Source organism: Anas acuta, chromosome 15 (assembly GCF_963932015.1).
Source record: "Anas acuta chromosome 15, bAnaAcu1.1, whole genome shotgun sequence".
Taxonomy (NCBI): Eukaryota; Metazoa; Chordata; class Aves; order Anseriformes; family Anatidae; genus Anas; species Anas acuta.
This window is the reverse complement of record NC_088993.1, coordinates 15,147,337-15,159,760: the sequence shown is the minus strand read 5'-3', so window position 1 is coordinate 15,159,760 and position 12,424 is coordinate 15,147,337. Positions and strand designations below refer to the sequence as shown.

Sequence of the window (12,424 nt, the reverse complement as noted above, 5' to 3'; positions counted from 1 at the left end):
GCCCCGCCATGAGGGTGGCGGGGTAGGAAGGGGGCAGGGGGCGTCGTGTGCCCCGTGCTGAAATTGGGGGGCGAGAGAAGGGCCAGGGGAGCCGTGGTAGCCCTCAGCGGAACCCCCTAGGGAAGGGATTGGGTTTTGGGGCTAAATGGAGTCCAATTGTGCCATGCCGAGCACCCCCAATGTGTCCCCTGTGAGGCGGGGCGGCAGTTCCTAAATAAACACCTCAGTGGAAAACAGAACACGAGTTTGGGCACACACGGGCGTTGGGCACACACATTTGTTGGTCACACACAGTTGTTGGGCACACACGTGTGTGGGGCACCCCACACGCCTCCCCTCAGCCTGCGGGCTGCCCGAGCAGAGCTGGGACCTGGCACGCAGCACGGCCACGACGTGATCCCAAAACCTCCCACAGGACCCCCCAGAGCCTCCCGGGGCTCTCCCAGACCTTCAACTCGTGCCAGGAGCCTTTTCCTAGGAAGCCTGTCCTCTGTCAGTCCTCCCCCAGTCCTCCCCCAGCAACCTGCAGCTCCCTGACCCACAGGGACGCCCTCCCCCAGCCCAGCAGCTGAGCCCTGTGGGGTTCCCCTCCTGTCCCCCTCCATTCCCCACTCATTTCCATCGCCCTCCTCTTGCTGCTTCTTCCCCTGGAGCTCCCAAGCCCCCAAGGAGAAGGGGAAAAGGAGCGCGTCCACAGGGATGTACATCTGAAATGACTGACGGGGCGTTTCAGAGGAACGGCGCTGTCTCTGCCAATTCCCCTTCCTTAAAAATTCCTCTTTTTGACAGCATTATTTCCGAGTGAGGTAATGTGACTGAAGAGAACAGCCCCGCAGCTGCCTGCATCTCCCCAGGCACGGCGAGGCTGTGCTTGCAGGCTGCGGGGCTGCCCCGCACCTCGGCTTTCTCGGCCGTAATTTGGGGTTCTGCTCTGTCAGCAGAGGTAAATAACACATTTACGTGAGAGAGAGGTGCTTGGGAAAGGCTCCCAGCCCTGCAGAGCGTGCAGCCGAGTGGCAGCATTGCTGGGGCAGGCCGGAGCGTTGGACTTTGTGGAATGTGGAATGTAAACACAGCGTGTTACTAGCAACAGCCCGGCTCCGCGCTATAACCCAAATCCACCGCGCTGTCTCTGGGGAGGAGCAGGGCAGAACCCCAAACTCCTTGCCTGCTCAAATTGCAGCCTCGTGTCGCTTGTCACACTGGGGCAAATCAGAACCGGAGCTACGCAGTGTCCCTTCTGCCCACCGCTACCCCTTAGGATTTTCAGCTACTGCTGGTCCAGCCTCGGCCTCTGAGGCTTGAGCCCATCTTCAGGAGGTAAACACGCTGGCCGGGAGCCCCAGGGTGATAGCTCTGGGTGCTGGGCCCCGCAGGGAAGCGCCTGGTGTTCCTCTGAGTCACCTGCCCGCCCGCCCTGCTCCCCTACGAGGGAAGGGCTCCACTAACCGGCTATTTAAATGGTTCGTGCCTTCATGTTTTCAAACACCTTCAGCAGACGAACACAAGCGTTTAGCACCGGTCTGGGAGAGGCTGCGTTTGCAGGATTGCTCCCGAGGACTGTTTGGACTGGAATCTCGAGGCAGGACTGCTTTGTGGGAGCAAGGGAGGATCGGTTGTGATCCCCCTCACCCCAAACTCTTTGCAGTTATCGCAGTCAGGCAGCCTTAAGACCCGAAATAAAAGCCAGCAGCCTCAGCTCCTGCCTCCCCGCTCATTTGTGGTGGGAGCAGGCAGTAGGAGGGCGGCTGCTGAGTACATCTGCCAACTTCTGCCCCCTCTCCAAGACACAGACGTCTCCAAGACACAGACGTGCACAGCAGTTAATAACCTAGAGAGCTGGAGTCGGATGCATTAGAGGACTCATTTTTGGGGGTGATGAGAAAGAGATTTATGCAGAAAATGACTAATTGTCATCAGTGGCAGCAGCAATCACGCTGGACACAGCCTGGAAGACAGAGCTGTCTGACGAGACCTGTGCAACTGGCTCTGCCGAGGTGACCCAGCCCAGTGGGGACAGGGATGCCTGAGGTCCCCCGGCCACCTCCTCCTGTCCCTGCATTCAGCAAACCTCCTCCGCTGAGTTAAGCCACACTTTTTATTGTACTGTATTCCATGCAATATGTTCATGTTTTATAGTATGACAGAGGAGGGATAAAGATAAATGTTAGAAACAAAAGCAGAAAGGTCGTTTGTAACAGGTCCTGAGAAGGAAAGGCACATCGTAACCACCGAATTGAACAGAACAGAAACCTCGGACAGAGGAAGACAACGCTGGGAAGCGGATGAGGGAGGGGGAGTTTCAAGTTGGGCGAGGTGGAAGCGGCTGTGACAGCGATTTGTATCTCCCCACCCATGAAAGTCTGTAGTTCAAATGGGCTCCGGGACCTCACTGTTCAACCAAACCACTTCCACGCTCCTGTCGCCGGAGAGAGTCCAGGATTCCGGCTCTTCCAGGCTGGGTCAGCACCAAGGGGCAGCGCAGGGAGCTCCTTCCCGCAGGGATGAGCAGCGCAGGGTCTGGTGGCATCGCTGGTGACCGGTGGGTATTGCTTTTTGCCGACCTCAAACGCCACGGGGCTGGGGCAGGAGGATGGGTACAGCAGTAAAACAGTTGGCACGGAAACCGGCACATCTCCGTCGGGTCGGACACCGGAGGGGTTGTAGCACCTCGAAGGGACGCGGCAGCAAATCCACGTGCTGTGCCTGATTTAAGGCAGTGATTGCCGCTCACGATCCAGCACCGGGAAGCACGAGGGTCCTGCTGGAGCAGCACGAAGGGCTGCAGGGACGCTGAGCCCTGCCTGTGCATCCTCCAGCGACAGGGAACTTCTGGGAGCTGCCACGCAGTGGGAACCAGCGCAAACCCAAAGCCAAGGCTCATGCTATTGCTCCTAGGAGGCACCCAGGCACAGATCTCTTTGAGCACCCAGCCCTGCTGCAACGCAGGTGCAACGGTGTCTTGGCTTGGCTTCACTCAGCTTCACTTTGGGACCCAGAGCAGGGATGGTTCTGTCATCGCTTGGCTGTAACAGAGCCAGCCTTGCTCCTGGAACTAGATGTCAAAGTGTTTTCCATGTTAAAAAGCAAATGTTTAACAGCCCAGCTGTCTTCTCGGGCCGCTTTTCTTCAGTTCTTTACCCAGGACCCTTCCCCAGCCCCTCGAAGTCATCCTGAAGGCTGCAGCCATGCTGAGAGAGGCAGCAAGAGGGCAGAGACGGCGCTGCGCCTGGTGCCTTTCGGCACAGGTCCCTGCCAAGGTGGGTGGTAAAAACGGGCAGGGGTCTCAGCACTGCGGCAGGGGCAGAGCTCAGGAGGTTTGACTCAAGCCAGCGTGCAGAAAACTGCATTATGTTGGCAGCAGGCAGCCTGCGAGCACAGGCAGGGGGCCAGAAGAGATCAGGACCTCCCTGGCTAACACTGGGCACAGGGTCTCCATCTCCAGCCGACCCACCCAGGAGCAGAAGCTGCAGGAGCTTTTTCCTTTGCCTCCTCTGGCTCTGGGAGAGGAGCTGAGCCGCTGCCTGGCCCAGGCTTCATTCAGCCCGTGGCACAGGCTGTAAACTTTAGTCCCTGCTGAGAGATAAGCTAGGTTTGGATCTGAGCTCCGGGTGAAAGGCTCTTCATCTCCTGCTGCCTGCCTGCAGCCCCCAGCTGCTGGCCGAGCAGCCCAGCCCCGGTGCCTCACAAAATCCTGAGAGCTGAAGGTGAAAACCTCTGGGGTCTCGCTCAGAAAAGCCCAAATGAAGCAGAAGAGGTGGCAAACAGGAGCTGAGCAGTGCCCTGCTGTCACGGCATTACCTCTATGTCCGACTGCAGCAATGCTGAGCCGTGCACGGGGTCACTGCCCGCAGAGGTAGCGGTGCACGGCGAGGGCGTTCCACCCCAGCACGCTGCCAGCACCCCGGGCACGGGGCTGCGAGGGGGCCGGTGAGCAGAGGGGCAATGCCCTGCATCAAGGCTGCTTTCCAAAGGCCGTGAGGAGTGAACGGCATCCACACGGAGCTGGGTGGCTCCAGCATCGAGCCCTGGAGATGGGACCAGATCCCTGAGGCCTCAGCCCTGCTGCTCTCAGGATGTGGTGTCGGCTCAGACCTTTGGATTCGGGGCACAGACAGGTGGAGATCTGGAGATGAAGGAGATGTGGGGAGCCTTCCTCTTCAGCTATGCAGGAAACCACCCTGGGGCTGCACTTCTGGGCAGGCCATGCCCTCACCAGCAGGTAGCACAGACAGAACGACAGCCTGGGACCCCGCGGGACGTCGTGTGGGGCTGTGTCCAGAAAATCAGGCAAAAGCTGGCACCTCCAAGAGCATTAACCCACCACAACGCCGTGTTTCTCCCTCCGAACGCACTGCCACAGCCTCTGCAGATGATGCCTGGTCCCCACGCAGCTCCTCTCTCCCGGCTCAGAGGTCTCAATGTCCCAGCATCTCCGCACCACCGCTGCCCACGCGGTTTCACCCACACCCCATGGGGCTTCGGGCAAAGCTCGGCGCTCAGCAGATGTTCCTGCTGCAGGAGATGTTCCTGCCACGGGGCTGGGGCTCCTCCAGCACCTCCCTCTGCTCCACGAGGCTTAATCCACAGCATCTCCCCCAGCTGCAGGAGGAAAAGGGGGCTGGGACCCCACAAACCCCCCTAACCAACATCCCCCAGCAAGTTCACAGCTGTCGCCAAGTAGAGGAGAGAGGACGAGGCGCAGACAGAATCATCCCCTGCTCTCGTGATGGAGTTTGGGGCAAAAATCATCCTCTTCCACCCTCTGGCTCGGGATGAAAAGCACCGGGGGGCACACGGCGTGCCCGGAGCGCAGGGGCCGCAGCCATGCTCGCACGTGGGCAGGGAGGAGGAGGTTGTGCCCACGCTCGTGCGCCACATGGACACGCTTTAAAAACAAAAAAACAAAAAAAAAAAGGGAATTGTGAGTGCGGAAGGGGGTTTCCTGAGACTGCAGAGAAGCGAAGGCCGCGTTGAACAGTCAGGGACAGGCGTGCTGGTGGCGGGAGCTGCCCTGCCTTAAGGCTGCAAGTGTTCCAGGTACTGCGGCAGCGGGTTCTCCTTGACGTATTTCTGAATGTACCAGCACGTCAGGTGAGCTTTCAGGTCCTCCTCCACCACAAAGTCCAGGGCTGCCTGCGACCGAACGGAGAAGATGGGTTACAAACAGCACCCCCCGAAACCTCACAGCCCCCCTGTGCTCCCACCCGAGAGAGAGGGCTGGGGGGAGCACGGATATCCTGCAGGGACCAAGGCAGGAAAAAGGCCCCGGATGGCCTTGAAAAGCTTTGAGGTGAGCTGCAGGGGGGAGAGGTTGAACCAGCCCCGAGCAAAAGCAGGGTGGGAGCGAGGGAGGAGGAGAGGGCCGAGGCTGGGCAGCGGCCGGATGCGCTGGAACTCACCCAGCCCCTCTCGTGGCCAGAAATAGGAACGCCTGACCACCCGTTTCCATCCAGCACGCCAGGGCACAGGGAAGGGAAGGCAAAACAGCCTGGCTGCCCCGCCGAGGTGTCCCCAAAAAAAGAGGTGCCTGGAGCTGGGGGGCTCCTCTTGCTAACCTAAAGGGGTGGGAGAGCGCCTGCTGCAGCAGCTCCCCCAAAACAACCCCCCTGCATCGCAGCATCCCCATCCCAGCTCTTGGCTGCAGCAGGGCTGGCTTAGCATGTCCCTTCTTGGGGTTTGGTCACCCCAAAACATGTTCCTTTTCTTCTGGGACCTCTCTTTGCCTCCCTGTGCCTCTGTCTGCTGTCGGATAGGGACAGCAAACCCCCAGGGCTGGCAGCAGCCGTACCTTCGCCAGGTGCTTGGCTATTCCCCTTCCTCGGTAGGCATCCGGGACCTCCGTGTGCTGCAAGTCCACGATCCGCTTCCCCACGTACTCGTAGAGCAGCACTGCCCTGTCGTGGCAACCTGGGGTGCATGAGAGAGAGAGAGGTGAGGTTTGGGGTGGCCCAGGGGGACGGTGCTGCTCCCCATGCCTAAGCTGGGGCAGCTCAGGCTTCCTGAGCCCCTGGAAAAGGGGTGAGTTTTCCCAACACACCCTAATTCAAGTGCTGATGCCAACACAACATGTTTAGGGTAGGAAAGCAGCTGGCAGCAGAGGGGTGAGATGTGTTGATGGGGTCAGGAGCAAAAAGAAGGAAATGAACAGGAAAAGCTGGCCCAGGTAACAGCTGGTTCCTTCCCCTCCACAGGATTTTGTCATCATCTGTAAAACGGGACAAGAATTCTTGGGGTTTCGTGTTCAGGACCCTGCAAGGACAGGGGGAAGATGCTGCAAGAGACTGATCCTAAAAAGACAGGGGGAAGTGCAGGCAGGTGTGCACGGGTGTGCGCACATTCACACACACACCCTTCTTGTCGCCACGCTGACACATCTCACATGGGTTCAGATACAGGAAGAAAGAAGTTTCGCACACGCGTAAATGAGAGGAGAGCTAATAATACCCCCCCGGGTTCATCCACAGAGCCCAGACTTCAGCACAGAGAGGCACTTGGAGCTTTCAGGCATCTCCTGCACGGGATGGAGGATTTGGCATTCCCAGCCTGAGTTTATTCCTGCCGGTCTCTACCCACTGGTTCTTGAGCCAGCATTGTCCTTGGGTGGACATAAATCCCTCCTCTCCCTGCTACCCCTGAGTATTTACAGGCAGCAGCCCTGCCCCTCTCAGCTTTTAATTCACCAAAAAGCTCTTATAAAGCGCCTCTACGGCCCCAGACCCCTGTGGCCAACGCAAAGCCAACCCCACGTCCCTGCTGGGGACCCTTCCCTGCCTCCCCTCCACCTCAGAGGGTTTGGGGTGAGCTGCTGGGACGGGCAGGGTGGGAAGGGGCTGAAGGAGCAGTCACCTCTTCCCTGCTGGTCAGAGAGGAGCAGATGCCATCCTACAACCCCATTTCACAGCTGCAAATCACAGGGGGATGAGAGGGAAGAGGCAGCGAGCCTGGCCCCAGCCCCAAACCAGGGAAGGGCCGCAGCAGGCGCAGAGCAGGGGCCAGGAGAGGGACGGCAGCTCGGCTCCTCCGCTGCCAAAAGCTGCCTGTGGGGTGATCCCCGAGGACAAGACATCCTAAAGAACACACGCAGCCCCATCCAGGACAGCTCCCCGGCTCGGCCTCGCTCCCCACGGAGCGACTGGCACGGCGCTGCCGGGAGGGAACCCAACAGACCTCAGCAGGCGGCGCCGAGCGGAGACAGCGCAGCCGTCCCCGACGGGCCCCGCTGCCGGAGCAGCACGGGGGGGCCCCGGCTGCTGTGCTGCAGTTTCCTGTTTAGGAGCTTTCTCGAGGTCCGTGGCACGGGGAAAAAGCGCGGTGCCATCTTGATGCAGAGCTCAGCCAGTTCCTTTCCACCCCGCGGCAGGGAGGAGAGCACCATGGCACGACCAGCTCCGGGTTTCCTGAACGAGCCCGAGCCAGGCAAAGCTCCCAGCAGCTGGATCCTGCCCAAAGCCGGCAGCTGGGGAAGGAAAGGGAGGTTTGGAAGCACGGCTCGCTGCGCCCACGTGCCCAACGATGGGGACCACGCACGTGAAGCCCGAGCATCCCGGAGGAGACTGAGGCACTCGGCAGAGAGCGTGGTGTTTGAGGGATGCTCAGAAATCAAGGAGGGCTCTGCCCAAAGCACTGCGCCCCTGCCCCACGCTGCTGCACCAGCAGGTAGCCCGGCCAGTGGCTACTTTGGGGCAGGAGTCTCTCTGGGTTTCTTGTTTTGCCCAGAAGTGCTCGTTAGCCAGCTCGTGCCGTTAGTCACATCGCAGCTGATGACAGATCCAGCTGGGCTCCTCTCTGCCCTCCTCTCCGAGGGGACAGCGAAGCTCGGCGAGGTCTGGTTACGCTCTGCTTTTCTTGCAGCTCCCCAACACTTCTGCAGTTGGCTTGCAAAGGAAGAGGGGAAGGTGTCACCGCGGCACAGCTGACTGTCAGTTTGGGAAACCACGCGGGGCACCGAGGGCTCGGAGGGAGGGGATGATGGGGCAAGGGAGAAAGCACCCGAACGCAGCCCGTGTTTGTTTCTTGCCTACGAGCAGGGAATCCCGCCAGGAGGCTGCACGAGGGCGCGGAGGGGAAGAGGAGGAGGCGACGCTGAAACGCGGCACTTCCACGGCTACGTCACGGCTCTCGTGGTGTCTCGGGCCTGTTGTTGTCACAGGGACTGCCTCAAGCACAGCACCAAAGCGAGATCCCAACCAGCACCTCCTCAAATCGGGGCTGTGCCACCGCAGCGAGCTCTGGGTTCGCCCCAAGGGCTGCTGCTCCCCCGCGGCACAGGGCACGGCAAGTGGCAAACGGGCTCTGGGAGGGCCACACGGGTCACAGGGAACCCTAAATCCAAAATCCTATAGAGGCAACCACTCAGCTCTGCTGATCCTCATCCCGCCAGGAGCGGGGCTATGAGGGCAACAAGCCCCAAACGTGCAGTCCCACAGCTCAGGACCATCACCTACCCTGCCTTCAGTCAGCCCAGGGCAGGAACACCTCCACACCACGGCTCCATGGTGCTGCCCAGCACCAAATTCCCCCAAATAATGGAAAAAAAAAAAAGGAAAAAATGGAAAAAAAAAACAACAAAAACACAAAACCCATCCAAGCACCTGGGGAAACCCACAGCGGATCCTCACCCCCAAATCCTACCTGACCCACAGGCTGGCAACCTGGCAAACCCCAACAGAGGGGCTCGTTTTCCCCTATAACTTTTTTTTTTTTTTCTCCAGGTCCCTGTGAGCTCCTGGGGCAGCCGCAGCTCTGGCGGTGCCGGGGCCCTCGTTTGATCTCTGTCTCTTTGCAAGGAGCACCCGGGGAAATCGCCCTCTCCGCACCCAGCACGCACGCCTCCCGTCTCCTCCTTGCGTGCCCCCGCCGCCGCCGCCGAGCCTCCAGCCTGCGCTTTGTAATTAGCGGTTGAAATTAAAGAAGGGAAAGAAAAAAAAAAAAAAAAAAAGAAAGAGGGAGAAAAGCCCAAAATAACCCCATCCGGCTCCTGTTGTTTTACCGAGAACACCTCCCAGCGCGTGTAGGATTTCTGTGCTTTTGTTTTCTTTAAGTTCCTACACTTTTTTTTTATTATTATTATTTTTAACCCCAAATCCCTCGGAGCTCCTGTGGGGCGGCAAAGCCTTTTTTAGGGTGACAACCCCAGGGGGGCCAAACTCCCCGAATATTCGGATTTTTTCAAGGGAACCATGCCTGGGGGAGCCTCAGCGTGCCCGAAAGGCGCACCAGCACCCCAAATGCGTGCCCCCCGCCCTATAACCGACCCTATTGGGGTGCCCACGGGTGGGGGGCACCCATGGGTGGGTGTTGGGGGAGGGGGGGCAGGTTTTAGGGTCAGGGGGGTTGGAGAAGGGCCTGTGGGCAGCACAGGGGGCACTGCGGGGAGGGGATAGAGGGGATCGGGGAGGGGATATGGGGGATCGGGGAGGGGATATGGGGGATCGGGGGGGTGCCGGTGCCCATCCCGCTGCCCGCTGCCCCCCCTTACCGTTGAGCCGCACGGTGAACTGCCGCCGCTTGCGATCGTGCTCCACCTGGATGGGGCAGCCCTGCTCCAGGAGGCCGAGAGGAGCCGAGTGGGCCATGGCCGGGGGAAGATACGCCGCGACAGGGCGGCGATAAGTCGCGATATGACGCCCGCCCCCCCCCCCAGCAGCGGGAGCCGCGCTCGGGGCCGGGCCGGGGCAGCAGCGCCGGGGCCGCCGGCGGCGCGCGGCCGCAGGAAGGCAGCCGGGGCGCCACGTGCCCGCGCGGCAGCCAATGGGCGCGGCGCCGTTTTGTTTTGGTGCGGCCGCACGGCGCTTAAAGGGGCAGCGGCACCGCAAAGGGGGGGCTGGGGGGGGGCTGTACTGGTGCTATACTGGTGCTAGACTGGTCCTGTGTTGGTCCTGTGTGTGTTCCATATTGGTCCTGTGCTGGTCCTGTGTGTGTCCCGTATTGGTTCTGTGTATGTCCCATACTGGTCCTGTACTGCTCCTATTCATGTCCTGTACTAGTCCTGTACTGGTCTTGTACTGGTCCTGTATTGGTCCTGTATTGGTCCTATATTGGTCCTGTACTGGTCTTATATTGGTCCTGTACTGGTCCTGTGCGTGTCCCATATTGGTCCTGTGCGTGTCCCATACTGGTTCTGTATTGGTCCTGTGTGTGCCCTATATTGATCCTGTACTGGTCTTATATTGGTCCTGTACTGGTCCTGAATTGGTCCTGTACTGGTTTTATACTGGTCCTGTACTGGTCCTGCATTGGCCCTGCTCATGTCCCATATTGGTCCTGTACTGGTTCTATATTGGTCCTGTGCTGGTCCTGTGCACATCCTCTACTGGTTCTGTGCACATCCTGTACTGGTTCTGTAGTGGTCCTATTCATGTCCTGTACTGGTTCTATACTGGTCCTGTGCCTGTCCTGTCCTGGTCCTGCACTGGTCCTGTGCTGGTCCTGTCCTGATCCTGTGCACGTTTCAACACACAGAGGGTGAGTGTCATGAGGACAGAGCCAGGCTCTTCTTGGTGACACCCAATGACAGGACAAGGGGCAATGGGGGCAAGCTGGAACAGGGGAGGTTCTGCTTCAATGAGACAAAACATGGTCAGGGCGAGGTGACAGAGCATGGGACAGGCTGCCAGGGGCTGTGGGCTCCTCTGCAGACATTCCCAACCCTCCTGGCCTTGTTCCTGCGTGACCTGATGGCGGTGTTCCTGCTCCAGCACGGGGATGGGGCCGGCTGATCCGTCAAGGCCCCTTCCAGTCCCTCACATTCTGTCATTTCATGTCCTGTGTTGGTCCTGTGCAGGCCCTGTGCTGGCACACAGGGCTCTCCGGCCCGGCTTACTGGTGCCACACTGGGACACAGCCCTGCTGGACTGGTGCTGCCTGTGCGGCCTGCTCTGTGGTGATCAGCAGGGCAGCTGTACTGGTGCTGGTACCGGTGCTGCTACTGGTCACCATCCAGCAGCAGCAGGGAAGGGAAAGAGGGGCCAAATCCTGCACCCAGCTTGGGGCCATGAGGGGCTGGCGATGCCCTTGAGCACACAGCGATGTCTGAGGGAGTCAGTTTAGGAAACCTGAGGAGAGAGGAGGACGGAGAGGTGCTGTTTGTGTTCCTCCAGGAGTGCTGACAATCCACAGACATTTCTGGGACTCCTCGAACTGGGATGCTGGGACACTGGGACACTGGGACAGAGCTGTCATAGCCTGATTGCCCCTGCTCTGCCTCACACACGGCTCCAGCCAGCAGAAATAACGCTGGCAGCCACCGAGCCCAAACCCACTCGCATCAGCCACTCCGGAGCTATCAGCCCCGCTGCTGATTCAGAAATCGGGATGGCAAAAAGCCAGAAAAGTCCATCCCGATCCCACCGCCCACTCGCCCGGCCTGGGGGATGACACGGGCAGCCGGCAGCCCTTGTGCGTCACCGCTAATAACCCTGCGGTCGAGTTTTTTTTTTTTTTTTTTTTTAGGAAGGCTCCTCGCGTGTTTTGGAAGACTTGAAAGGCGGGGAATCTGCTACGTCTCTCTCTCTCTCGGGGAGATAATTGCTCGCTGTTAAAAACCTGTAATTTATTTCTCATTTGAACTTTTCTCGCTTCCATTTCCAGCTGCTGGCTGTTACGCTGCGGCTGCTGGGTTAAAGGTCCAGCCGAGGCATCTGGCCCCCTGTAGACGCAGCCCCCAACCCCTTCTTTTCTGTATTCCAGGCAGGTTTTCCAGCTCTTGAACCTCTCCAAAACACGCTGCAAAGCCCAAATCAGAACCATGAGTGACTGTGCTCGACTACCACCTCTCCTTTGTACCCCCCCCAGGATATACGAGGTGTTTCCTCCAAAAAATTGCACTCACAGCAGGCTCTGGATGGCAGGGACACTGCTGGGACAGCTTGGGGCTGGCTGGTGGGACATGGGTGACCCCGAGCAGGACCCACGGAGGACACGGTGGCATCACCATTGAGGGTCCCCACACTTGGGCCAGGTGCCCATGGGGCTGCAGCACGGGGGGGGGGGGACCCTTGCATCGCCCCAGGGCAGGAGGCACGTGCAGGCAGGTGAGCCTGATGCATCAGGGCTGCAGATATGTGGGTGATTCTCCTCCGGGGTGCGACGAGGGATTGGGGAGAGCCTTGGGAGCCCCTTCCAAGGCTTGGGGAGAGCCCTGGGTGCCCCACGCCGCCGAGGATGGAGCAGGGGTGCCAGGGTGTGGGTGCAAGGCTGGGGGGTGCTGCTGAATGTCCTGCAGCAGGGCACCCCCCCAGCATGGTGGCAGCTTCATGGGGTGTGTCTGTGGGTTTTTTTCAGCTCCTGGCCGGGCTGAGCCCTGCATCCCTGCATCCCTGCACCCCTCCTGCCCCAGCAAGGAGCCCTGGGGGGGGGCAAGCGGGATTTTTGGGGAGCCCATGCAGGTGGCTTGCCCTGCTTCCCCTTGCCATGGGGGTGG

At 59.7% G+C, this 12,424-nt stretch overlaps 1 protein-coding gene across 1 annotated transcript; it reads right to left on the bottom strand.

Annotated features, from left to right (window-relative positions):
- Window positions 1–2,080: 2,080 nt before the first annotated feature.
- Window positions 2,081–9,725, bottom strand: NATD1 (N-acetyltransferase domain containing 1). Its single transcript, XM_068698744.1, has 3 exons — window positions 9,482–9,725; window positions 5,792–5,910; window positions 2,081–5,136 (listed from the first exon to the last, which is right to left on the bottom strand). The coding sequence occupies exons 1-3, from the start codon at window positions 9,576–9,578 to the stop codon at window positions 5,020–5,022; spliced, it is 333 nt and encodes a 110-aa protein (XP_068554845.1). The 5' UTR covers window positions 9,579–9,725; the 3' UTR covers window positions 2,081–5,019.
- Window positions 9,726–12,424: the final 2,699 nt, after the last annotated feature.